Here is a 26622-nt window from a genome sequence, read left to right on the forward strand (position 1 = left end):
GGGTCACCCAGGGATCAAGGAAAGCAGGAGGAGAAGACAAAACAGGAATGCTGAAAGAGGGCCCCATGGACGTCAGTGGGCTTTGAATCAGGTCCAGAGAGAGGAGGAGGAGGAGGAACAGGAACAGCCATCAAAATGGGTGAATTAAAAAAATTCCAGGAGGTTAAAAAACCTAAAAACAAAATGAATTTTTCTTCAACGTTTTGGTTCAAAAAATGTTTTGGTTGCCCCAAAACGATTTTCTCTTCCAAACGTTTGGTATTTCCAGTGAACTGAAAAAACAAAGTGGGTGAAGGAATATCTTTTCGTGGAACCAACTTTTCATATGACCTCGCCCCCCAGTTCTCTCTACTATCTTGGGACCGACATGGCTACAACACTGCATGCAGTGAACTGACAAACCAGTTATTCACACCGCTCTATTGTTGAGTCCTTGGTACAACAGAGAGCAGATGAAGCCGTGGGTAACTGAAGTTAATTGATCACTTGCCAGTGGCATGTCTGACGTACCCACCATTGTAGTATCAAGTTGCCAGATACAAGCTTTAAGAATACGTGCCTTGGCCTAGGTTCAGTCACCTCTCATTCCCCACTTTCTTAATTGCTGCAGAGGGAACACTGACTCAAAAGCTTCCATGTGCTTCCATCCAACGTTAGTGAGCTGACTCAGTGTTGTGCTCTGAACTCATTTCAGAAGAAAAACTGGCTCATGCAAGAGATAACGTGCACTTTGACAATGCAAGAAAGACTTGCAGCCGGGGAGAGCACAACAGCTGCTTCCTAATGCTAAGGAGGTTTTTTAGCACCCTCTCTACAGGACATCTTTGCCAGGGAGATAGATACTGCAGCAGGGATATGGTTTGGGCTGTTAGAAAGCCACAAGATCTCTATTTTATGAGGATCACGATAAACTCGCTATGTACTCTGTTAGGACAGAAAGATGGTGCTTTACACAAAACTTGTACCAGGTACTGAAGTTTGGATTCAGGTCTAGATTTGAGTCATGGCTTTTCCAAAGGACACAGATCAGGGCTGGCGGTCCAATTCTGGATCATTCTAATTCATGTTCCCTCTTATAAGAAGGTGTGATCTGCATACACTCAGCTCTCCAACCAGTTCTCTTTGTGACTACAAGGCAAAGCAGAGTAGCCCAGTGGATTAGGCACGAGACAGGGGCACAGACATGCTGCGTTCTCTTCTCGGTTCTGGGAATGATCTGTTGTTTGACCTTGGGCAAGTCACTTCCCTTCCGTGCGCCTCTGTTTCCCCTCCTACCCTTGGTCTGTCTTGTCTATTTGGATTGTAAACTCTTTGCGTTAGGGACTTTCTCTTATTACATACCCAGGCAGCACCTAACACAATTTCAGGTGGGGCCTCTAGGCATTACCATAATACTACTAATGAGCTGGAAACCAAAACATAAGAGGTTTATGTACATGCTCAAAGCCCCATCTGAGAAACACTCCTATACTAGAAATTTTATTGGACAACAAATGATTGATTCCACACCCGGGCACTGAAAGCTTGAATGTCATCCAAAGTGAGGACAGAAGTGAACTTACCATGATCTATAAGTTCCTGCCTGGGAAGAAGATTTGATTCTCTGTCACTTGAAGTTTTTAAATCAAAACCGGATGTCTCTAAAAGAGATGACCTAGCTCAACCAGAACGTATGGGCTAGAAGCAGGAATCACTGGGTAAAATTTGCTGGTTTGTGTTACACTGCCAATCAGACTGGATGATTAGAGTGATTCCTTCTGGTCTTAATAATCTATGGCTTTAATATTTCATCATCGGGCTTAGCCTTATCGATGAGCATGCATCTGTTACTAAGATCATTGTATTCATTGCTACACACTGCTAGCCTGAGACTTTTGCCTGGTAAGAACACATGAAGATAGTTATGGCAAGGCTGGTTTATTGCAATTCTCCAGTCTCTGGTTCTGAGTGTGTTATGGCCTGGGTGCAGCTGACTCAGAAGGCAGCAGCAGTGCACAGCAGCCTCCCACAGCCTTGCTGCCTAGTGTAAAGTCTCTGCAAGGGAACTTTTACAATGACTGTACAGCTGTTCCCTTAGAAACTTCTGACCATTTTTCCATCAGAAAATGTTGATTCTATATGGGAATGTCTCTGTTTCACCAACATTTTTGGTGGAAACCAGGCAGGTTTCTGATAGAAACTTGTCTGGATCCCTGCCAGTTTCCCCACCTGCCTCCTTGGGCTGTCTGGCTCCTTGGCAGCCCACCTGGTGAGTTTCCCAGGCTAGCTGGGTTCCTGGCTCACCAGATTGTCAGGCTGCCAGCTGGCAAGAGTTGGGCAGCCATGAAGCTAGCCTGGGAAATGTTTGAAAAATTCCATTTTGGGTTTTGGGAAATAATTCTTTTTGAAAATCTCTGTTCTGTGGGCAGTTCCACCTTTTAATTCTGAATCAGAATGAAAAAAATTTTCAGAAAGGCAAAAAATCTCACCCAGGATGGAAACTCCGGCAGAGTTTTTCTGCTTGCTTTAAAAGTTCTGACGGCAGGGCTGGCTGGCTGGGAAGGGCTGGGACGCTGCACCAAACATTTTTTCTCTTGCCTCCCTGCTGCTTTGTTCTGGGTGTGGATGAAGCTGACAAAGATCCCTACCCCTTCCCTTTCCCAGCTCCCTCACCTGTAGCAGAACAGCTGGGGGGAGGTGGCGGAAGGCATAGTAGGAGGACAGTTGGAAGGACAGTTGAGGAGAATGAGGAGCACACGTGGGAATTTACAATACTCTAAGTCTCTTTCAAAACCAAAACCACTCTGGTGGCTGCTCTAGGGACCACAGGAGAGAAAAATGCAACCTCAACTCATCATCTCCTCTCCTGCAGCTCAGGTCAGAGCAGCAAGTAGCTCCTTTCAGCAGAGCGCCCTTGTGTGCAGTGGGAGCTGCCAGGAGTGAGCGAAAGAGAGGGAGGAGTCACTGCCGGGGAGGAGGGAGCTACGTAGCTTAGTTGATAGTGCAGGCATGCCAGGTGCTATGCCTGGTGCTGCCACTGACCCGCTCTGGGACTTGAGTAACCACACGCTTGTCTGATGGCTCCTCGTTTCCATCTCTCTTTCTCGTGTTCCCCCACCTCTTTACATCCCATCTCCCCTCCACAAACTCTGCCATCACCTCAGCCCAGCAATCTCCATCCCCTCAGACACACCGTCTCCTTCCCTGCTCCACCTCCTTTGCCCAGCCTCCCTCGATTCAGCCTCCCCAGCCTCCCTTCCTCCTCAGGCGCTGCCCGTCCTCACCTTAGTCCTGTCCCCATCATCACACCAAGTGGGAGAGTGAATTAAAGTCAACTCCCCCTCCAGGAATTCTTGCTGCTTAAGGACGACAGCTCTGGGAATGGTGCACGCAGACCTGGCTCTCTCTTTAAACGGTACCACACACAGAGAGTACAGGCAACATGCGCAAGAACGATTAACAATAGAAATATTGGGTCAACAGCAACACGCCCATTGCCTTCCAGGGGTTCTGGAATGCTCACAATGACCCTTCTGTTTGTTTTATGGACAATCTGATCCATTACATGTAACTACAAATAAATTGTAACTTAACACTTTTAAAAGCAGCAAAGAGTCTTGTGGCACCTTATAGACTAATAGATGTTTTGAAGCATGAGCTTTCGTGGGTGAATACCCACTTCATCGGATGCATCCGACGAAGTGGGTATTCACCCACGAAAGCTCATGCTCCAAAACGTCTGTTAGTCTATAAGGTGCCACAGGATTCTTTGCTGCTTTTACAGATCCAGACTAACACAGCTCCCCCTCTGATACTTAACACTTTTAGTTTTGTATGAGAGAAAAACGACTAAAAAGGCTTTTCGGTTATATAAAACCTATGGGTTGGCCTGCTGGGATATGAGTCTTTCTTTGGTGTGCTCACACTTTCTTGGTAGGAAGTCTATGTTTCTTCTGCATGAACAAACATTTTGTTGACTGTCTTTCCATAAACATCAGCTCTCCTTAATCTCAAAAGTGAAACCAAAGCTTTAAAAAACAAATACACATCCCAGGAGGAATGTAATGGAAATAAACCGCCAACAATGCACAGCATAAAGTGATGCATTATTTATACACCTGGCTATGATAACATCAATAATTTAAAGACCACACATACCGGAGTATGTTTTTTTAAAGTGAATACTCACTTTTACATTGGCATTGTGCAATATCCCCAGGAATTTTAATACGACTATTGTTTAACTTCAGAGATATCTAATATTTCCTAAACAGAAAACAATCAAAAGTATATAACCAAAGTAGCTGAGAGAGAAGTACTCTATTTAGACAAAGCATCTGAGGTTTATAGCACTGAGTACAATGAGCAATTGTATTTCTTTCAGAGGAAAAGCAGAGGGACGTCTATAGGGAGACGATGCAAGAGAATTATGGGACTGTGACTTTACAACCACTCCGTTCTGAAAGTGAGAGGTTCTCCTGATGGGAAGGAGGCTTTGAGGAAAAGAAAACCTTGATAGAAGCCTGCACAGCAGAGGAGATCATCATGGGTGAAGTGGGAAGGAGAAACGCAGTAAGACAGTCCTGAAAGTGGATATGCAAATGATATGAGGACAAAGAAACCAAAAGCTGCTCTTGCTGACGAGACTTTAAACTAGGGCTGGAAGAAAATATTCCCTTCAAACCATTTTGCAATGGAATATTGGGTTTTAACAAAAATGTCTGCTTTCCGGGAAAATTTTGAATTCTCATTGAAAAAACTTTTGGCCCAAACCTGAAAACTTCCAATTTCAGTTGTGACAAAAAAAATTGTTGTTGTTTTTGTCAAAATTATCAGTAGACCCCCCCCACACTATTTTTTGACCAACTCTACATCGAACAATAGACACTGAGTAGTGAACTAGATAAGATACTGTTTATCTGGGGTACATGATCTAATCTGACTGTCTCCCAAGGTCCAGAGTGGGAAAACCACAAGGAGGTTGGAAAAGCAGCAGAGAAAGACATGGAATTAATCTTTCTACCATATGAGTTTCCAGGGAACTTAGAGAGACACTACACACACGCAGGGGAGAGCCCAACCTACGTCCAGATGGTGAGAGACGTTTCACTCAGCTCAAGTCTCACTGAACATCAGATTCCACATAGAACAGCAATGTCCTGAATGTGGGCAAAGCATCAGTCACTGCTCAGCATTTATCTGACACAAGAGCTGCACAGAGGAGAGGAACTGAATACACTCACCGATTGCAGGAAAAGCTTCGGATGGAGCTTGCTCATTATCAACATCAAAGAAATCCCACTGGAGAAAATCTCTGTGAATGGACTGAATGTGCTAAAACCTTCACTCAGAGCTCACATCTTATGCAGCATCAGAAACAGCACACTTGAGAGGAACTCTGTAAACGGACAAGGTGAAATCCTGGCATCACTGATTTTGCCTTTGACCTCAACAAGGCCAGGATTTCACTCACTGACTTTATTTGCAGCTCTTTACTTAGTAAAGCTCAGAGAATCCATGGCAGTGGCTCCATATTCAAGGATGAAAAAGCTTCTATTCCAGGTCTCAGTTTGAGTGCCAATATCCCAAAGGGCTTCAGATGCATGGTCTCTCTGGGGCCTGCTGTGGAGCTTTGTAGGGTTGCCGCGCCAGGTCAAAAAGGGACCCTGGTGACTCTGGTCAGCACCACCAGTTAAAAGTCTGGTCAGTGGTGCTGCAGGGCTAGGGCAGGCTAGTCCCTACCTGTCCTGGCACTGCGCTGTGGCCAGTAGGTCCAGCTCCTAGGCGGGGGGCCACAGGACTCCATGCGCTGCCCCTGCCCCGAGCACCAGCTCCCCACTCCCATGGGCTGGGAAACGCAGCCAATGGGAGCTGGGGGCGGGGGTGCCTGTGGGCAGGGGCAGCGCACAGAGCCCTGCGGTCCCCCGTCTAGGAGCCGGACCTGCAGCTGGCTGCTTCCAGGGCACAGCGCAGAGCCAGGACAGGCAGAGAACCTGCCTTAGCTCCACTGCACCGCTGACCAGGAGCTGCCCAAGGTAAGCCTGTGCCCCAGCCCTGAGCCTCCCCACACCCGGAGCCCCTTCCTGCACCCCAAACCCCTCATCCACAGCCAGAGTCCTCACCCCTGCACCCCAACCCCCTGCCCCAGCACAGAGCCCCTTCCCACACCCTGAACCCCTCATCCCTGGCCAGAGCTTTGCAGTGCAGATACAGTATAGACACAGCTTCACTTAACTCAGGTCCCTGAAGTCAGCCAGAAGTATCCCACAATTCCATGGGACAACCTCCTTAGTCCTCTATCCCAACAATCTGCAATCCACTCTAGTGAAAATGGAAGCCACCCCACCTTTCTAAATGGCAGCAGCTCAGGTCCACATTAACCCACTCGGCTCTGATCACGGTCGGCCAGCACACTGGCAGAGAGCCCCGTGGGTTTGCAATGCAGAGTGAACCGATCAAGCCTTTGGCAAAGCAAGCGGCTTCACATTTCCTGTAATGTTCAGGGCAGGCACCAAACTTTTCCTACAGTGTACCATGGGCCTAGGGCGAGAATGGCCCCACTTCAGGATGGGAGGAGGGCACTAGGGACTCTGGGATATGGGTACTTTGACTGAGATCTGTGCACTGCAGTGTGGATGCCAGAGCCCTGGGGTTGAGTACAGGTTAAAAAAGTCTTAATGTAAAGTTAAAATACTATGTAAATGCTGTGACCAAGTGGGGTTTTTCCTTGTTATGCTGCATGTGAGTCTTACTGCCCTGTACTAATACTGTGTGTGCCTCAGTTTCCCTCTGTACTGCACCAATGCCGAGGTGGTGGGAACTGGGTGTGCAACTTTTGCTGAGGCCATTGGGGCAGGGGAGGCTGCTCCAGCTGCCTGCACATACGTGATGGCCAGTGCCCTTCGTAACCAGAGAACCAGGAGTGAGAGGCGACCAGGTGACACTGTGCCCGGGAAGCAGGACATGGACCGGAGAAGGAGCAACAGGCAGGCTGGAGACCAGGCAGTGGGGTCCAAGGCAGTCTGCTCTGTGGGACTGGAAGAGGAAGAGTCCAGGGCGTCTGGCCTGGGGTCCCCCAAGATGGACTTGGCTGAAAGTCACTGATTTCTGGGCTAAAGAGCTCTGCTCTATGCTGTGTTCCTGTCAACTAATAAACCTTCTGTTTTACAACGCGGGCTGAGTCGCTGCTGACTGCGGAGTTGGGGGACAGGGCCCTCTGGCTTTCCCAGGAGCCCTGCTCGGGCAGACTCGCTGCAGGAAGCGCACGGTGAGGAAGGGGATTCTGAATGCTCCGAGGTCAGACCCAGGAAGGTCGAAGCTGTGTAAGCTTCTTGCCCTGGTGACAGTCTGCTCAGAGAGAGGAGGCTCCCCCAGAGTCCTGACTGGCTTCATACAGAGCAGTTCCAGAGCATCACGCTGGGGACTCTGTGACAGATGCTCAAGCCCAGGGTTCTCTGACACAGGTCAGCCGACTTGAGTCCCACTAACCCTGGGCTTACATTGCAGTGCAGACATACCCCAAGTCTCCTCTCACAAGTAGGTTCTTTATTCCTCTGATCATCCTAGTTGCCCAATTCTGCACCTGTTCCAGTTTTAATTCACCTTTTTTATACATGGAAGACCAGAATTGCACACACGATTGCAGATGAGCTCTCACTAATGCCTTGTGTAATGGTACTAACACCCCCTTATCTCTGCTGGAAATACCTCGCCTGATGCATCCTAGGGCTACATTAGCTTTTTTCACAGCTGCGTCGCATTGGCAGCTCAGTCATCCTGTGAGCAACCAGTACAGCCAGGTCTTTCTCCTCCTCTGTCGCTTCCAACTGATACATGCCCAGTTTATGGCACAAATTCTTGTTAGTCCCTAAGTGCATGACCTTGCACTATTAAATGTCATCCCTTTTCTATAACCCCAGTTTTCAAGGTTGTCCAGATCTTCTTGCACAATATTCTGGTCCTCCTCTGTCTTGGCAATACCTCCCAACTTTGGGTCACCCACAAATTTTATTAGCCCATGCCCACTTTTTGTGCCAAGGGCATTCATGAAAATGTTAAATGGGACTGGTCCCAAGACCACTATTAACTTCCCTCCAACCTGAGAGTTCACTTGTCAGTGACCCATTGTAGTCTCCCCATTCACCAGTTCCCTGCCCACCTCCCTAGGCGTCAGAGCCCAGACTCCAGCCTAACCCGCAACTTCAAAGTGTTATCTATACAAGCTGTGCTATCTCAAGTCTCTCGATCCAGGTTCAGAGACTTGCTCCAAAATGCTGTGTAAAGTGGTACCCTGGCACAGGAGTTTGCCTGCCTGCATCATATTGTGGAATTGGAGCCTTCATAATACAAATTAGTCACATAAACGACAAGAGGCATGTCTAATGGTATATCCCGTTGTAACAGTGCCAATTTGAAGGCTGAACAACCTCCATGCTCAGGCTTCTCTGCTGAAGAAACTCCAGAATCATTCTGGCCACGGCTAACTCCTGAGCAGAGAAGAAGATAAAGTCATTGAATAAATTCTCAGTTGGGAATTATTCCCTCATCTATATCTTGATGATATCTTTATCTTTGGAAGGAAAAGCTATTTCATCTTGTTTGGCTGATTTATAATGTCTTGCCATTAGAACACATCTTAGTATTTCAAAGAAGAAATTTAAATATTTTTTTTCAAAATAGGGAAATTGGTGCAGAAACCGAGCTGTCCTCTCTCTCAGTCACAGGAGATGTTTGGAGTTCAGAGGCCAAAAATACCAGGGGCATCTCATCACAAAATGTGGAATACTTTTCTTGGCAGAGATGTGGTTAAGTCTTTCTTCACTGATCCTGAAGAGGCCATAAACTTTGCTGAAAGCCACAGCAGCTGCTCCTGCTTCTGTAATTGGATGATTTAGTAATATTGCTTTTAATATTCTGCAGGCTTTGACGAAGCTGTAATGCAATGGGAGATTGTATGTTTACCCAGCAAAGAAAAACCCATTGCTGGCCCCTGCCAGCTGACTCGGGTCACGGGGCTGGGGCTAACAGGCTGTTTCATTGCTGCGTAGACCTCTGGGGTCAGGCTGGAGCTTGAGCTCTGGGTCCCTTCCACCCCTCAGGGTCTTAGGGCTTCAGTTCTCCTCTGGCAGTTCAGAGTGGTCAACGCCCTAGCCCCCCTATTTTTGTCCTATGACTAAAGGGATGTTAACAGGCCTTAGAAGAGTGGCTCAACCTTTCCTGACTACTCTACCCTTTCAGGAGTCCGATTTCTCTTGGATACCCCCCAAGTTTCACCTCACTTAAAAACTACTTAAATCAGACAAACATACAAAAGTGTCACAGCACACTGTTACTGACAAATTGCTTACGTTCTCATTTTTACCATATGATTATAAGATAAATCAACTGGAATATAAATATTGTACTTACGCTTCAGGGTATAGTATCTAGAGCAGTATAAACAAGTCGTATGAAATTTTAGTTTGTATTGACTTCACTAGTGCTTTTTAAGTAGCCTGTGTTAAAACTAGGCAAATATCTAGATGAGTTGATGTGCCCCCTGGAAGATCTTGCATGGTTGAGAGCCACTGCCTTAGAATGTGGTGACTATTTACGACTACTCATTACAAAAGTTTTTTTTCTCCTGCTGCTAATAGCTCACCTTAATTAATTACTCTCATTACAGTTGGTATGGCAACACCCACTGTTTCATGTTCTCTGTGTATATATATCTTCCTACTGTATTTTCCACTGCATGCGTCCGATGAAGTGGGCTGTAGCCCATGAAAGCTAATGCCCAAATAAATGTGTTAGTCGCTAAGGTGCCACAAGGACTCCTGTTCTTTTTGCTGATACAGACTAACACAGCTGCTACTCTGAAAGCTAAAATATCTGTTCAACCTTGTATTTAGCTGTGACACTGGGTAGCTTTCCCAGACCTGAAGAGCTCTGTGTAGCTCAAAAGCTTGTCTTCCTTAGGTCTAATACAAAGAACAAACTCGACAGCTAGAACCAGCCCAGTTTCTCCTGTATGCTATGAGCAGGACCCACGTACACCCAGACCAAAAGTTCCAAAGCTGCCTGAGGACTGCAGAAACCCAATTGCCATTCAGATGGATGGTAAATGGAGATTAAAACTCCGCTCCCTAAATGGCTCTGAAGAAAAAAAAAATCTCATCTGTATTTTCTAAAAACATTCCTAATGGAAAAGCAATAATGCTGCAATTGAAAAGCAAACTGCTGGCGAGCTCCCAACTGTAAGCAGAGGAAATAGAGAAATATGGCAGGACCTCACCTATGCGGAGAGCTTGGCCTGTCGGACTCTTAGGCATTGCTGGTGGGCACTTCTTTCTATTTAAGGGACAGTTGAGAAGCTATGAAACTAGCCAGTAGATTTTTGTATTTACAAGGCAGTGCTGGAACGTGAAGCCTGACTGTGTGATGGTTAGAGAGATCTGCAGGAGGAATTATACATACTTCATTTAATGTATGGCTCAGTGATCGTCATCGGGTTAGACGTTTCTGGGACAGACAGAGCCAACAATACCTCCTATGGCCTCCAGGCAAAAATATAAGGAGAAATTCTGAGGTCATTATGGCCAGAAGACAATCTCTTTGCCTTTGTTTTGCTTTGAAAGAGCATACGGAAGGAAGAAGATTTAAACTGAAACCTCAGAATCTGCATTGTGACAAAATGGGGGGCAAGGGGGAGATCAGTAAATAATGGTCATTATAGAACCATGACTAATGTCTCCACTGACTGTTAAATGAGCAATTAACTCAGGGGGATTCACCTTTAACGGAACAAACTTAACACATGACAGCTAGAACGGGCCCAGTTTCTCCTGTATGCTACGAACAGGACCCATGTCACTGCCTCTTCCAATAGGAAGGTTGCTCTTGCAGTTAAGGCACTAGCTTAGCACCCAGGAGATGCACACTCAGTTCCCATCTCTGCTGCAGGACTTCTTGTGTGACCTTGGGCAAGTCCTGTAACTGCTCTGTGCCTCAGTTCCCCATCTGTAACACAGGGTAGTAGAGCTTCCTGTTTGTCTTGTCTGTTTAGATGGTGAGCTCGTCAGGACTAGGGTGACTAGATAGTAAAGGTGAAAAATCGGGATGGGGTGGGCGGTAATTGGCACCTATATAAGACAAAGCCCCAAATATCGGGACTGTCCCTATAAAATTGGGACATCTGGTCACCCTAGTCAGGACAGAGACTGTCTCTTGTTATGTGTTTGTACAGCACCTAGCACAACGGGGGGGGGGGATCTGTAATGCATTCCTCTACACCCCCTTAGGGGGGTGCATCCCACAGTCTGGGGGCCACTGTTCTAGCGAGAGTGCTCAAGAGCCCTTTAGTAGCTTCCCATGCCATGGAGCTTTTGGTATTGGTGCTACAATCTGGCGTATGAGATGCAGAGCAGTCATTGCTTTCACATGTAGGCCTTGCCGCATGGTTAACTCATGTTTCTGACATCTTAAGAGTACACTACTGCAGCAGGTGGCTACACATGGACCATTTAGAAACAAACTAGTACAGAACGTGGTAAATTGTTGTTAACTCTGCACTCCTGTTTATTTTGTCCTGCTGTGCATAAATTTCCCCCATCCAGCGGCGGCTCCAGGCACCAATGCTCCAAGCGCGTGCCTGGGGTGGCAAGCCGCGGGGGGCGCCCTGCTGGTCCCTGCAAGGACGGCAGTCAGGCAGCCTTCGGTGGCTTGCCTGCAGGAGGTCCGCCGGTCCTGCTGATTCAGCGGCAGGTACGCCAAAGCTGCAGGACCGGCAGACCTCCCGCAGGCGCACCGCCGAAGGCTGTCGTGCTTGGGGTGGCAAAAAAGCTAGAGCTGCCCCTGCCCCATCCAGTTATTCTCCAGTGCGAATGACAAATCATTACATAGAATCATAGGACTGGAAGGGACCTCAAGAGGTCTCTAGCCCGCCCCCTGCACTCATGGCAGGACTAAGTATTATCTAGACCATCCCTGACAGGGGTTTGTCTAACCTGCTCTTAAAAATCTCCAATGATGGAGATTCCACAACCTCCCTAGGCAATTTATTCCAGTGCTTAACCACCCTGACAGTTAGGAAGTTTTTCCTAATGTCCAACATAAACCTCCCTTGCTGCAATTTAAGCCCATTGCTTCTTGTCCTATCCTCAGAAGATAGAACAACAATTTTCTCCCTCCTCCTTGTAACAACCTTTTATGTATTTGAAAACTGTTATCATGTCTCCTCTCAGTCTTCTCTTTTCCAGACTAAATAAACCCAATTTTTTCGATCTTCCCTCATAGGTCATGTTTTCTAGACCTTTAATCATTTTTGTTGCTCTTCTCTGGACTTTCTCCAATTTGTCCACATCTTTCCTGAAATGTGGTGCCCAGAACTGGACACAATACTCCAGTTGAGGCCTAATCAGCGTGGAGTAGAGCAGAAGAATTACTTCTTGTGTCTTGCTTACAAAACTGCTGCTAATACATCCCAGAATGACGTTTGCTTTTTTTTTTTTGCAACAGCATTACACTGTTGACTTATATTTAGTTTGTGGTCCACTAGACCCCCAGATCCCTTTCCACAGTACTTCTTCCTAGGCAGTCTTTTCCCATTTTGTATGTGTGCAACTGATTGTTCCTTCCTAAGTGGAGCACTTTGCATTTGTCCTTATTGAATTTCCTCCTATTTACTTCAGACCATTTCTCCAGTTTGTCCAGATCATTTTGAATTATAAGCCTATCCTCCAAAACACTTGCAACCCCTCCCAGCTTGGTATCGTCTGCAAACTTTATAAGTGCACTCTCTATGCCATTATCTAAATCATTGATGAAGATATTGAACAGAACAGGACCCAGAACTGATCCCTGCGGGATCCCACTCATTATGCCTTTTCAGCATGACTGTGAACCTTTGATAACTACTCTCTGGGAACGGTTTTCCAACCAGTTATGCACCCATCTCTTAGTAGCTCCATCTAGGTTGCATTTCCCTAGTTTGTTTATGAGACGGTCATGTGAGACAGTATCAAAAGCTTTACTAAAGTCAAGATATACTACGTCTACTGCTTCCCCCCCATCCACAAGGCTTGTTACCCTGTCAAAGGAAGCTATCAGGTTGCTTTGACACCATTTGTTCTTGACAAATCCATACTGACTGTTATTTATCACCGTATCTTCTAGATGTTTACAAATTGATTGCTTAATTATTTGCTCCATTATCTTTCTGGGTTCAGAAATTAAGCTGACTGGTTGGTAATTCTCCAGGTAGTCCTTATTTCTCTTTTTATAGATTGGCACTATATTTGCCCTTTTCCAGACTTCTGGATTCTCTCTCGTCTTCCACAACTTTTCAAAGATAATCACTAATGGCTCAGATATCTCCTCAGTCAGTTCCTTGAGTATTCTAGGATGCATTTAATCAGGCCTGGTGATTTGAAGACATCTAACTTGTCTAAGTAATTTTTAACTTGTTCTTTCCCTATTTTAGCCTCTTCTGATCCTACCTTTTTTTCACGGGCATTCACTGTTAGATGTCCAGTTGCCACCAACCTTCATGGTGAAAACTGAAACAAAGTCATCATTAAGCACCTCTGCCATTTCCACATTTTCTGTTATTGTCTTTCCCCCCTCACTGAGTAATGGGCCTACCCTGTCCTTGGTCTTCCTCTTGCTTCTAATGTATTTATAGAAAGTGTTCTTGTTACCCTTTATGTCTCTAGCTAGTTTGAGCTCATTTTGTGCCTTGACTTTTCTAATTTTGTCCCTACATACTTGTGTTATTTGTTTATAGTCATCCTTTGTAATTTGACCTAGTTTCCACTTTTTGTAGGACTCTCTTTTTGAGTTTCAGATCACTGAAGATCTCCTGGATAAGCCAGGGTGGTCTCTTGCCATACTTTCTATCTTTCCCTATGCAGAGGGCTAGTTTGCTCTTGTGCCCTTAATAATGTCTCTTTGAAAAACTTTCAACTGTCTTCAATAGTTTTTCCCCTGAGACTTGCTTCCCATGGGATCTTACCTATCAACTCCCTGAGTTTGCTAAAGCCTGTCTTCTTGAAATCCATGGTCTTTATTTTGCTGTTCACCCTCCTTCCATTCCTTAAAATCATGACCTCTACCATTTCATGATCACTTTCACCCAAGCTGCCTTCCACTTTCAAAATATCAACCAGGTCCTCCCTATTTGCTTTCCTACAGGGTGGAGTGGCTAGATGTGCCTCATATACACGACTTAACGTGTTTTAAGTCACCCTGCATTACAGTTACTGAGATATGTGTGTCTCAAGTAAGTAGACCAACTTTCATTTAACTCAGAATCTGCAGCCAAACTATAGTCTAATGGACACCCTATAGAACTCCATTGGCATCAGCAGAGCTGCATAGAGCGTGCCCTGTCAGAGTTTAGCTGAGGATCTGGCCCACCCTGTTCAGGCATGCACAGCTGGTTAATCGTGCTCAGGCCACTCCCAGGAGCTTAAATTCCTGCTACTTTTAGCAGCAGGGTTCCTAAACTCTGGAAGGCTACTTCTTCACTACAGCTGGGATTGATGCTCTGAGATCGATGCACCATCAGTTGCTTTAGCAGGTTTAGTGAAGACCCACCAAATCGACAGCAGATCATTCTCCAGTTGACCCATGTACTCTACACCCGACGAGAAGAGTAAGGTAAGTCGACGGGAGAGTTTCTCCCCCCGTGGTAACTCAACCTAAGGTATGTCGACTGGAGTTGCGTAGCATAGGTTGACTTACCGCAGTAGTGTAAATACAGCCTAAGGCTCTAACTTCTCTTCCACAGAGCTCCAGTCTCTGCAAGGCTGCAAATCCTGCTCCTGAACAGCTCCTGGCTTTGGAGGAATGCAACTGCACTCCAGTTCAAGGAATTTACATCTCTTTGGGAAAGTGGCAGAGTTTGTGAGCTCTGCGAGCTAATTAGACTGAAAGTAATGAGTGGTTAAAATCTACTTGAGAAGCTGGCAGAGTTTGTAAACTTCACAGGTTGGATAGCTTTGGGTTTTTTATTAGTTTTAATTTTTTCCTCTAATGACATAGGACATTAATTGCAAAATATTACAGTGATGCTAGGGGCTGGGAAAACATCAGTGAAGCTGGTGTGTATACCAGTTGCCCTGTGTTCAGGACAAATATCAGAAGCAATTGAGCAATTTTCTGGGCTAGATAGGAGACCCCACCCAAAACACAGGCCACATGCAAGACTGGAGTAAGAGTTGAGCCATGCAGCCCAAAGGGCTAGTGATTCACAAGATGTAAGGGACATCAGGTCCAACCCTCTGCTCAAAACAGAACCAATCCCCAGACAGACTTTTACCCCAGATCCTAAATGGCCCCCTTGAGACTTGAACTCACAACTCTGGGGTTAGTAGGCTAATGCTCAAACCACTGAGCTATCCCTTCCCCCTGGAGCAGATTGCACCTGGGAGTCTGTGTGAGAGAGATAGAGAAACAGAAAGCAGCAGAAAGCCAAGGACAGTGGGAGAAGACTTGTAGTACAACGCTGAGTAAAAGCTGAGAGACTTTTGGGGTAGAGTGCTTGCTGGAAAGAGGCTTGGAACTGCAAGCAAGGAAGCCATCTCCTATTGTTTCATTTCTATTGTGTTCAGGAAAAGAGTTTTCTATACATTTTTTGTAAATAGGATTACACCGAAGAAATACTTAACTCCATCATCACTCTCCTCCTCCTAATGGAAACAACCTGCAAGAACTCAAATCCTGACTCACTGCTGATGTCATTGCTAATGCAAACTCAGCGCTGCCTGTGTAAAATCACCCATCATCAGAAAATTCAACAATGAAGCGTCCAACCACAGCCTGAGTGTGTCCCGAGTACTACTGCACATACACACCCTTTCGAATCCCGGTTCTCTGGTTAAGGATCAGATTGTGTGCGTCACTCCTGCTGAGCTGTTGGGGGACCCATGGAGCAGTATAAAACTCACAATAGCAATCCTTGTCTTCTGTGGTGGGTATGGATCTCTCCTTCCTGCTCCCCCTGCCCACCCCGGGGAGGAGACACACAACTGGGGAGGAGGCAAGGCCTTGGCCCCACCTCTCTCCACATCACCCTGCACCTTGGGGGAGCTTCGGCTCCATCCTAACAAGCAAGGGCAGCACTGGCACTGCCTGAGGTGCCATCTCCCTCTTGCTGCTCCTGGGGCAATGTAGCACCATGCTAGGAGCAGTGCTGTGGCTGAGAACCACCGTTTAGCCCTACATTTGAAATAAGTTTTCAGAAGTACCCAAGTGACTCAGGAGCCATTGCTTTTCAACTTAGACTCCCAAGTCAGTTGGGTGACTAAAAATTTTACCGGTATAACCGGATGTACTCGACAGAAGACAATGTGCAGTGCAGCTCAGTCAGAGTTGCTGCTAGAACCTGAGCGTGTGCACTTTCTGACTTCGGTTCATTTCAGCCACGTACCCTTAACACTGCATTCCTGGGGTGAAATCCTGCTCCACTGAAGTCAGCGGGAGCTTTGCTATTCACTTAATGGACCCAGGATTTCACCCTTGAGTTCCCCCATTTAACATATGTTAGTGAGCTGTTCACTCCTATACCCTCATGTATCGAGAATGTGCAGCTCTGCTCTGCGAGGGTCTGTGCTTTCCTTTCAGTGTTCCAGATCAAAACTGTCTCTGTTAGCAGCTAAAAGATGCTTTATCTAGCTGCCAATACTTCAAATTCAATCTGGGCTCCAAGAGTCAGGTTGGATACTTTTCTTCTCATGAGTCATCATCTCCAACCATGAGCTTCTGTAGACAAAATTAGGCCCACAGTTACACATGTAACCCCCATGGTCTTCCATGGGTTCATACAGATGTGACTGATTGGGACTTCGTAAACATGTCTGTTGAGGTGTCCCGTTCGGCAAACCCTACTCACACTCATTCTGATTGCTTGAGAAAGTACAGTCAATAAGAAGATCTGTGGAGTATGATGAAAAAGGGTTGCAAAATCTGGCCCCATGGAATTTAGTAACACATGATAGCCATGAAGGAACAGAATACAGCCCATACTCTGCCTTCACTGTGCTGGCCCTGCAAGAGAGCAAACTTATGGCACTGCATGCACACGGAGTGCAGAGGAAAGAACTGATACCTTTTTACATAGCCACGTTGGAGAGGAGCACAATTCTTTAAGGACATTTCCTCCCAGAATGATTTCACAGTGCAGCCTTGGAAACCTGCTATTTCAGGAAATATTTGGGTGCCAGCTGATAGCAAGTACATCGAATCCGGAAAAAGCCCGGTTTAAATTGATAGTGCAAGCTAGCAAGTGATTCCGAGAGCTGCAGGCCTAGCGAGTTCATGCTCTTGTTCTTTGACTGGTAGGTCCTGTAGGAAACACTCTGGGTTAATACTCCCTGCTTTATTTTATCCTATTTGTATTAAGATAAATGTCAAAAGGAATGGTGATGAAATGGAGAGGTTACTTTAAACGACTGCTGTTAAATTACTGCCTCATTTGGCAATGGTGGCTGTACATAGTAATATGACAGTAACTAAAACAGTTAAAATAACACAGGGCACAGTGAGGGCTGTTAGGAGCCACAACCAGGCTGTGCAGGGAAGGACACTGCCTGCCTGAATGGCAGGGCCTGAAGGTATTATGCAGGTGACAATCCTTCTCTAGGACTTTAGGGAGGAGTGCGCCTTGCTACACATCTTTAACAGGTAGGCAGTGATCCTTCTAGCACATGTAGGAGTGGAGGGCATGTCCCCATTTCTACCTCTCTGGGTGGCTAGAGCTCTGCTAGCTGCCTTTTCCCATTTCTAGACTATGCCCGGTCTCCGAGTGGGACTGCAGAGGGTGCAAGAGGGTTCCCCGTACCTCTGCTGCATTGTAACATAACACACTGTGGGCCTGTCTTCCACTAGTGACTACCCCACATAAGGATGCTAAATATCTACTATAGCTAGCAGAGCAACTCCTTGTGCTTAAGGACACGTTGCTTATGCTTGTAGTTCTGCAAGGCCAAAGTTCAAACCCCACATCTGATTAGTTATAAACCTGCCCACACAGAGGCATAATTTACCCCAAAGTGTACTAATGTCAGGCCCCACAAAAAAACAAACTCACCATAATAAACTATTACAGCAAACATTGCATACTTCAGAGGAACTTCATCCTTTTAAGTTGAAAGTATCACTTAAGGGACTGTTACTCTGCTCTGTTCCCTAGCGCGAGATTAAAATAGAAAAGCTAAAAAAGTTGCTAGGAGGAGAGTGATGGACAGCTCTGGAAATTGTTCCAAGTGAACCATAAAACTGTCAAATAAATGAGACATGTTAGTTTTGACGGCCCCAAGCCTTCCAGAAATAAAGCAGAGCCATAATGAAAGACTGTGCTAAGGTATTAAGAATTAATTAGGGCGTACAGAATAGGAATATAAAAACACGAGCAACATATTGTAGGTTTGCTGTGGGGGAGATCAAGCGAAAAGACACTGCTATCAGTTTCTGACTTTAGCTTCTTATCTGATTATATGAAATACAAAAGTGCATGTCAGATGATAAATTGAGAAGAAAACATTGCTGTCCCTTCTTAAGTGAAGAACGCCAATGCCCCCTCCATTCCCTTCACAAACAATAATGCAGGGAAAGCACTTCATCTCAATTATTAACAAGGCCTCTGGCTAGAAGAGCTTCTGCTGTGCGGCATTGAGAGGTCATGTGATGGTCAGAGAGGCTTTAATACGGAATTAATGTTGTACTTGGCACTGAAGTGATGTAAACGGCTTTGTAATGATGATACATTTCTAATTAATTGATTAGAGCTGGGCGGACCGGTTCAGATGCAATGAGAACAAACCTAAGCTTTTGCTGAGCACTCAAAAGCCAAACCAAAATTTTTGGAGAATTTTCATTGTGATGCATTGTTTACATGATTTACGCTTGTTCCTGGGTATCCGAAACAAAACATCAATTACAGTACATGCAAATTGGGGTGGATGGGTGGGGATCTGGACTCTCAATTCCCATTAATTTTGAGAGGAATTTGGACATTCAAGTCCATTAGTCATCTTTGAAAATGTGCTTTTACTGGATTATTTAGTGTTATCCAGCCCAGACTAGAATTCTGGACCAGTTCAGCCAACCCTACTTCCAATCTAACCATTGTTACAAGTTTGAGATTAAAATTATTAATTGAGATTGAAGGTATTTTCCCCTTGATCACTCCAAATGACAATATTTGTGTATTTCTGTTTAATAGGCACCATGATCGGGGAGCGGTAAATTGGATCATATGTATATATACACAGCTACTCTCTCCACATGCCTTTCTGGAATCTTTACCCATCTTCCAAAACTGAACCCAAACCAGGCCTTGTTAGGTATGTAGAGAACAGAAGTGGTGAATTCATCACTTGCAGTGTTCTAGGGGAAATCCGACATCTTCCCAAAAGATAAGCTCTTGTCCAACCACAAATTATTGGACTCAGGAGTGTTCACTTACATAGCAGTGAAGGATAATTCTCTCTACCACAGGGATCATGTGTACAGCATTTTGAAAATGTAAGCAGCCATATCAGTGTTATAGAACTGAGCAGTTTGCATGGGAGCTTCCGTTATAAGCCAAATTTCTGCCTCCTCCCCCTTAAAAATCATAGAGATGCCAGACTAGCTTCAGAAATGGTAAGTCAGAAGGTAGAAAAGTTCTACCAAGTTTGAAGGAAGCAGAGATGGAGACGTGATTAGTAGACTCCCAAAGCCATATACATTTGTCGGTATTTTGGCCACTTTGTAGCCAAGCCAAAGTCAAGAAATGCACAAAGAAGGGCAGAGATAACACTTAATATACTAGATACCCTTTGCTGAGATCCAGAGGAGCCCTACAGAAGAGTCAATATAAAGCCTATGAACTTTTGCAATAGGGTCACGCTGGCCTGGCAGCTCCAGGTGGTTATATTTAGTTCATACAGAGCTCCAATGGCTACAAGCCAGCAGGTGGCTGGGCGCAGGGGCTCTTTACTCTGAGTCTCTTGCGTGGAACCTACAGATGGCCCCCATAATCTCTCTGTTCTTGCCCAGTCCCCACTGCCTGCACACCTCTCGAGACTGACAGGCAGGGGCCTGTCCTGCTGACCTGAGATATGCAAAGATGACACCAAATGGGGGACACATTCTGCCCAGGCTGGTTGTAGAAGTTGGTAACATTATTCCCCCTTTTAATGCTGTTAGTCCTGTTACATGATGTGAAATGGAAGCAAGCTAAGGCCAGGGGCATTCACATTAATTCTGAAGTGAACCTAGCCAGACCCTGGTGAGGCAAGTCTGGTTCAAAGCACAAATCTAAACACTGGGAATAAAAATTAAAGCCACCAGTCTTAGTTAAGGAGTCTTGACAAAATACAGGCATGGCTAAGAGTCTTTGAGGAACACCACAGGCAAGTCTCAGGAAAATTGGAAGCGGAACTTAAAAAGCAAAGCCACACTCTATAAAAAGGCAACTGCAAAAACTTACAGCCACCCGTCACAAAAGGGGTGATAAATCAGTAGTTTATAGGCAAGAGCCGTGTGTTATAGATGGTTCGGAGCATAGCAGCAAGCAATATAGATGGTTATAAGCAACTTATTGGACTCTCTAACAAACAATCCCTTTGTAAATCGTGGGAAACAGCTGCCATTTTAGGACTATAGGTATTGCCAGACTGGATCAGACCTGAGTTCTATCTAGTCTGCACCAGTGACCTGGACCAGATGCTTCAGAGGAAGGGGTAAGAACCCCATAGTAGGCAGAGGTGGGGTAATCTTGATCCCCTCTCGCCCCACATGACATTAGGTCTCATTCTGATGTAACTTTGCAGCACGAGGTGTAATATCCCTTAATCATTTATGAAGACATCTATCCATCATTTATTAACTCTCTCTGCACTACTTATCAATCCACCCACAATATAAAGTGCAAACAACTTAGTTTTAGGTCACACTTTCTCAGAGATCTGGAAACAGAATTTTTGAGTAGTGACTCTGAGGCCTGGTCTATGTGAATAACGTAGCTGAAGTCGACGTAGACCTACTCAACGTGGTGTCTTCACTGTGGTGAGTCGACTGCTGCCGCTCCCCCATCGACTCTGCCTGCGCCTCTCGCAGTGCTGGAGTACAGGAGTCGACGGGAGAGTGCTCGGGCTGATCCGGCGGGTAGTGTAGACATACCCTGAGTCCTGGTCTTCCCAAAGCACCTGCTTTGCCATTGGATTAGAGAAGACTACTATTGATAGTTAGGTAAAAAAGACTGAAAAGGCAACCAAAGTGTTTCCAGTTTACACGATTTGCTTTTTAAAAATCAAGTTCTAATTAAACTAAAGATTTAAGAAAGACGTTTTAGACTGAATCCTCAAAACCAACATTAATATGCAACTTGAATGGTGTCTAGATGCCATCTACTGGAGAAAGAAAACACACCAATCACATTTTATTACCTCAATCTGCCTATACTCAGAATAGAGAGACAAGGTGGGTGAGGTAACCTCTTTTATTGGGCTAACTTCTGTTGGTGAGAGAGACAAGCTTTCAAGCCACAGGGAGCTCTTCTTCATGGCTGGGAAAGGTACTCCCAGCATCACTGCTAAATGCAAGGTGGAGTACATTGTTTAGCATGAGTAGATAGTTAGCACATTGTAAGGGACCATTCATGGTAGAGTGGCCCGTTAACACCTCTGCAGTCATAGGACAAAAAGAGGTGGTTAGGAGGTTACAGATAGCTGCAATAAACCACAACTCAAAGAGTGCTGAGATTAGGGGACACTGATTTGTCTCTTTTTATATAAAGGAGGCGTTTTGTGGCTGAATGATCAGGACATGGGGTTCTCTTTCTAGTGTGCTGACACTTGGGATAGGGCAGGAGAGATTTTGTCGAGATTTTGTCGCTGGGCCGTCAGAAGGACTCCCATGACGCTCTGCTATGTAGCAGGAGATGGCTTTGAATTTTGCTGGGTATTTTCAGGGCTGCTGTTGCACACATTTTGGCAGTGCTGACTGCAGGGTGTATGGCAGGAAGACCGGAGAGGGGATAAAGTGGGGAAAGAGGGTGCGGGGGAGGCAGGTGAGGGTTATAGTGATGGACAGGGGGGCAACAAGGGGTGTAGTTACCCTGGGACATCATGGGGAGGTGAGGCCATCTACAGACTGGATGCAGGCTGTCAGACAGATACAGGGGAGATCTTCCGCAGCTGTTGGAAACTGATGCCTCTCTGTATATGGGCTGTCTTTACTGTTAATCACTAAATCCAATCAAAACTGATTTATCTAAGGTTTGTTTATTTATCTAAGGTCTGGAAATAACCCAGACTTGAGAGCCCCTGGAACTAAACATAAGATCAGAGTTAAAGTTATCAACTACTGGTCATCACCAAGTTATTACTTATTGATCAACAATAAGCGTATGAGAGATCATTTCAGTTTGAGCCCCAATTCTGGTAGCTGTTCTGTTCTAGGTACCTTTCCCTAATGCCTCCTGCAAGACCCTGCAACCTTAATCATGGGAAAGTTTAAAGACAGAGGGCCACCTTCTCAGAGGGCTATGCCTGTTTATACCAGCTGAGAATAAACTGGCCCAGAACATCTGCTCAGATGTGTTCTTCTCAAAAGAAAGCTGCTCAAATGTAATCTGGTCCTAGTCAAATGCAATCAATAACATAACTCCTGCAAGGTCACTCTTATTATTACTGAATGCCAGCCAGAGCCCAGCAAAGCAAAAAGAAAGCCCAAACGTCTAAGCACACCCTACCACACCCTTGTTCTATAATAGCTTCATCTGGCGTCAGTCCACATGCTGCAGCAGGGCCCCAAGTGTGTGCAGTTGTAGCAGTATGAGAGTATGTAGTGTGTGTGTCATTGTCCTCTGGGTGGAACAACAGTCAGCTGCCAGTCGCCAGCTCCTCCCCTGCCTGCAAATGTCTCCTGAAACTCCTCTCCCTCTGTTCCAACACCACACACCCTTGATCTTGAGGCCTGTGTCATTCTCTGTTCTCTCATTTTTTTTTTTGGAGCAGTTTTCATTGTTCATCTGTCATCCCCTGGATCCTCCATCCATCTTGGATGTCTTCCTGAAAGAGATGCATTGGAAGGCTCAAGACCAAGAGCTTGCTTGGAGAAGAGGTAAAAAAGAGGGTTAAAAAATCTCTGTCCCATCAGTCATGGATGGTCATAGGGCATCCATCATCCTTGGAAGGCTGTGGACTCAGATGACCTGCACTGTGAAGAAGTTCGCCCGTGGCTAGAGCACCTGCTCTCGCTGTCCCCATCTGGCCCCCACACCCGCGCTGACTGTCTCCCTGGCAATTTCTCATCCCCTAACTCAGCCCTCCAGCCAGGTTACAATTTAATCCACCCCGTCTGTGGGTAACAGAAAGTCCAACATAAATCCGTCTAATGTGCTACCAGAGGGTCTTTGGCCCTCACATGCTTGCCTCAGGGTTTTCCAGTGTCCTTTTCCCTCACACAGGTGCAGGAAGGCGCTTCCTGCCACCTTCTCCAGTGGCTTATAGGGGAAGCCAGGCCTACCCACTATACCGGGTCCCAGCCCAGGGACCCTACAACTAGAAGCCAAGGTCTGCAATGTGCAGCTCCTTGCTCCTGCCTACCTTGTCTTGGGGTTCATCCTTCTTTCAGGGGCAGGACTCCCAGAGCCATTCCCTGGAATCCCCCAAGCAAGATTCCAGCATAAAAATATAAACTCAGACCAGCTTCTGCCCTCCTCAGGCTTGTCCTTTTCAGCCTCTTAAGGTCCCCTTACTCTGTTCCTCCATGAGCCCCTCCCAGAGCTCCCTACCTGGCAGTCCACAGCCCACCCGTCTTTCAGGGTGCACCACCAGAGCCTGCTGCTCTCCCCAACTGCTGCTTTATGCCTTGCCAGACTTCTCTCCTCAGGCTTGTTCTTCCTCCCTTGGGCTTCATCCTCACCACCTCTACTCCCAGAGCAACTGCAGACTCACCTCTCCCTGCAGCCCCCTTCTGCTCCAGACTTCCTGCCTTTATAGTCACTACCCAGTTCCTCCCTCTTCAGCTGCAGCCAGATAACATAAGTGGTCTTTCAAGGCCTAATTAACCCATTCAGGTCCTATGTGCACTACACTCCATCACATGCCAGTTTTTTCAAATTTTGTTTGTATGTCATCTCTCAGGAGTGTCTGGCCTCAGAAACTCTGGGCTACGTTTATTCTATTGCCTTCATCCAGGTGTTTTTGGGAAGGCTGGGTGGTTAATTAAATCATTTGCAGGCCTGAAGTTGCAAACCGACCACAAGGGCTGGAAGTTTGTCCTGGTGACGTTTTTCCCTTGCCGTTGCTGACCCTGACAGCTAGAGTTCGGACCTTTGGCTCCTGCCGGCATCCCAGGAGAGAGTGCACCCTTGCTGCCCGCACTCCCCTCAGCTTGCCTACTCCCTCAGCAAGCCCATGAAGAGAAGTTGCCAGGTCCCCACTCCTTTGAGCCCCCACTGATTTCCGCCATGGCTCCTGAGGGAGATGGAGAGGGTGTTGCTGTGATTTCACCAGCAGATTCTTCCCATGGAGCCTTCCTTTTCAGAGGGGAGGGGTTCAGGTAGAAGCACAATCTGCCTTTCCCTTCAGGGCTGAACCATGAGGCTCCAATTAAAAACACAAGAATCTGTGAGTTTCACAAGCCCTGTGACGAACGTGTTTCCCAGCCAGCTGTAACGCACTGGCTGAGTGAGTCCGTTTCTGTCCGCGGACTGGACCAAGTAAGAGGTTTATGAGGCGGCTGCTGCTGCTGCCTCCTCGCTCCCAGCCCTAGTCCTACAGCTCAAACAATAGAGACTTTTCCCCCTTTAGATCTAGAGGCCCATTTTCAATCTCTGCAGGCAACCCAATGAGGGCGTTGTTATCCAAAGCAAGGAGGGCACATACTAATCTGAGCACCAACTCCTATGAACTTCACCGCAGCCACAAACCCTGCTCCAGGTCACCCACCCCTGCACAGCATCAGACACGGACACGTTGCCTCTAACCCACACACAACACGGAAAGGACACCCTCCTCCATCTGCCATCCCTGTGAACCAGAGATCCCAATCTATGACAGCCACTCTGTCTATAGGCTAGAAACTAGTCCTCTCTCATACGTTCTCCGTATACGGTTGTAGGAACTCGCATCAGGTTGGATATAATAACGCTATGTAATACTAGCCAATAATAACCAGTACTATGTTGGATATAATATTATTATGAGGCTGATCAGAACGGTTATCGCCACTTTATGGACAGGGAGGATGAGCCACAGAGATGTGAAATGACAAATCTAAGGTCACGCAGGGAATGTGTGGCAAAACCAGGAACAACTCCAGACTCCTTCATCCTGTGGATTGGTGGTAATTTCCACACAATCCTTCTAGCCAGGCTGCAATTTTGTAAGGGGAAAAACCTAACCATTTGGGGCAGGGACTGTCTCTCTTCTCTGGGTATCTGTAGCACCCAAGACAAGGGGGTTCAGGACCATGATTAGGCTCCTAGGCACCATGATGATAATAATGAATTAGCATTGACTTCCTGAGCAAGAACAATGAGCAGAAATGAGGAAGCGCTCACTCCAAACCAGCATTCCAATGAGGGTATTTTTCTTTAGCTGTCCCACTTGTAGTGAGTTGGGCCGAAGGTGGAAGGCTTAGTGCTGGAGGGGATCTGAGACTTTTGTAAAGCTAGTTGTTGCTGTTAGTGGAGTCAGTGGGAGTTTTTCCATTGACTTCAGTGGAAATAGTCTTGGGCTGGCTCTGTTATTTGTCATGGGTGTCTCTCTTTCTACAATACAAAACTCCCAGTACAGACACTGACTAGACACTAAAGGGAGCTGATCCAGCTAAGTAAAGCTGGTCCAAAATTTTCCAGTGGAAACAGTTTTCTGCTGGAAATTGCAGTTTTGTCAAAATCGAAGTGTTTCATGAGAACGTGTCAGTTTGGAGGAAATTTGACAGAAGATTTTTGAAACAATTCAAAATCAAAATGGAGTATTTTTTATTCAACTTTCTGATTTAGTTTCATTCTGACATTTAGTTTAATTTCAACTTAAGTTTAAAAAGATTTATAACTTGTGACGCTGGTAGACCAGGTGCCAGCTCATGCCAGAGCCCCAGGCCAATTCACTTGTGTATTAGTATAGATCAAAATAATTGTTAAATGTATAAGAGTGTATTTGGGTTTACGCTTCAGGAAAAGTAGTGGGATATTACTTGCATTGTTTTCACTTATCTGTATCCCGTTATAATGCAGTTGCAAACATTTACATTGTGTATACCCTGGTCAAGAAATAACCTGCCAAAGGAGAAAGAAGCCTTGTGGAATGCAAATGAAGAACTAACAGAAAAGTGCTAATTTCAAAGCAAACCATCATTGTGTGCGATAATTGGAGGTCAAAGACTCAAAATGCATGCCTCACGCTCTGTCATCAAAGGAAAAGTCCGCGTGGGTAGTGACCCTGTCAGCTTGTCTTCTGTGAGAAGAAGCTATAGGTATGGATTCAAGGAAAGAGCCTTCATCTCTGGACTCTTACAGGGACGTGTGCCAGATGCAAAGCAGAGATCCATACAGACAATTTGGGATACCCTGAAACTGGTAGTTTATTACATCACTGCCACTATTTGGAATTACAAATTGTGATTCACCTGTGCATATATTTTACCTGCTAACCTCTCAATAACGCT

The 26622-nt window shown here is 46.0% G+C and overlaps 1 protein-coding gene across 3 annotated transcripts in view; it reads left to right on the forward strand.

Annotated features, from left to right (window-relative positions):
* Positions 1-26260, forward strand: part of CHRNB3 (cholinergic receptor nicotinic beta 3 subunit) — a 127736-nt gene extending 101476 nt beyond the window's left edge. For all 3 annotated transcript variants that reach the window (XM_039544682.1, XM_039544688.1, XM_039544683.1), the window contains 2 exons: positions 19181-19301; positions 26192-26260. In XM_039544682.1, the coding sequence (XP_039400616.1) occupies positions 19181-19280 (100 nt within the window). In that variant the 3' untranslated portion in view covers positions 19281-19301; positions 26192-26260. The remainder of the gene's footprint in view (positions 1-19180; positions 19302-26191) is intronic.
* Positions 26261-26622: the final 362 nt, after the last annotated feature.

Source organism: Mauremys reevesii, linkage group 6 (genome assembly GCF_016161935.1).
Source record: "Mauremys reevesii isolate NIE-2019 linkage group 6, ASM1616193v1, whole genome shotgun sequence".
Lineage (NCBI taxonomy): Eukaryota > Metazoa > Chordata > Testudines > Geoemydidae > Mauremys > Mauremys reevesii.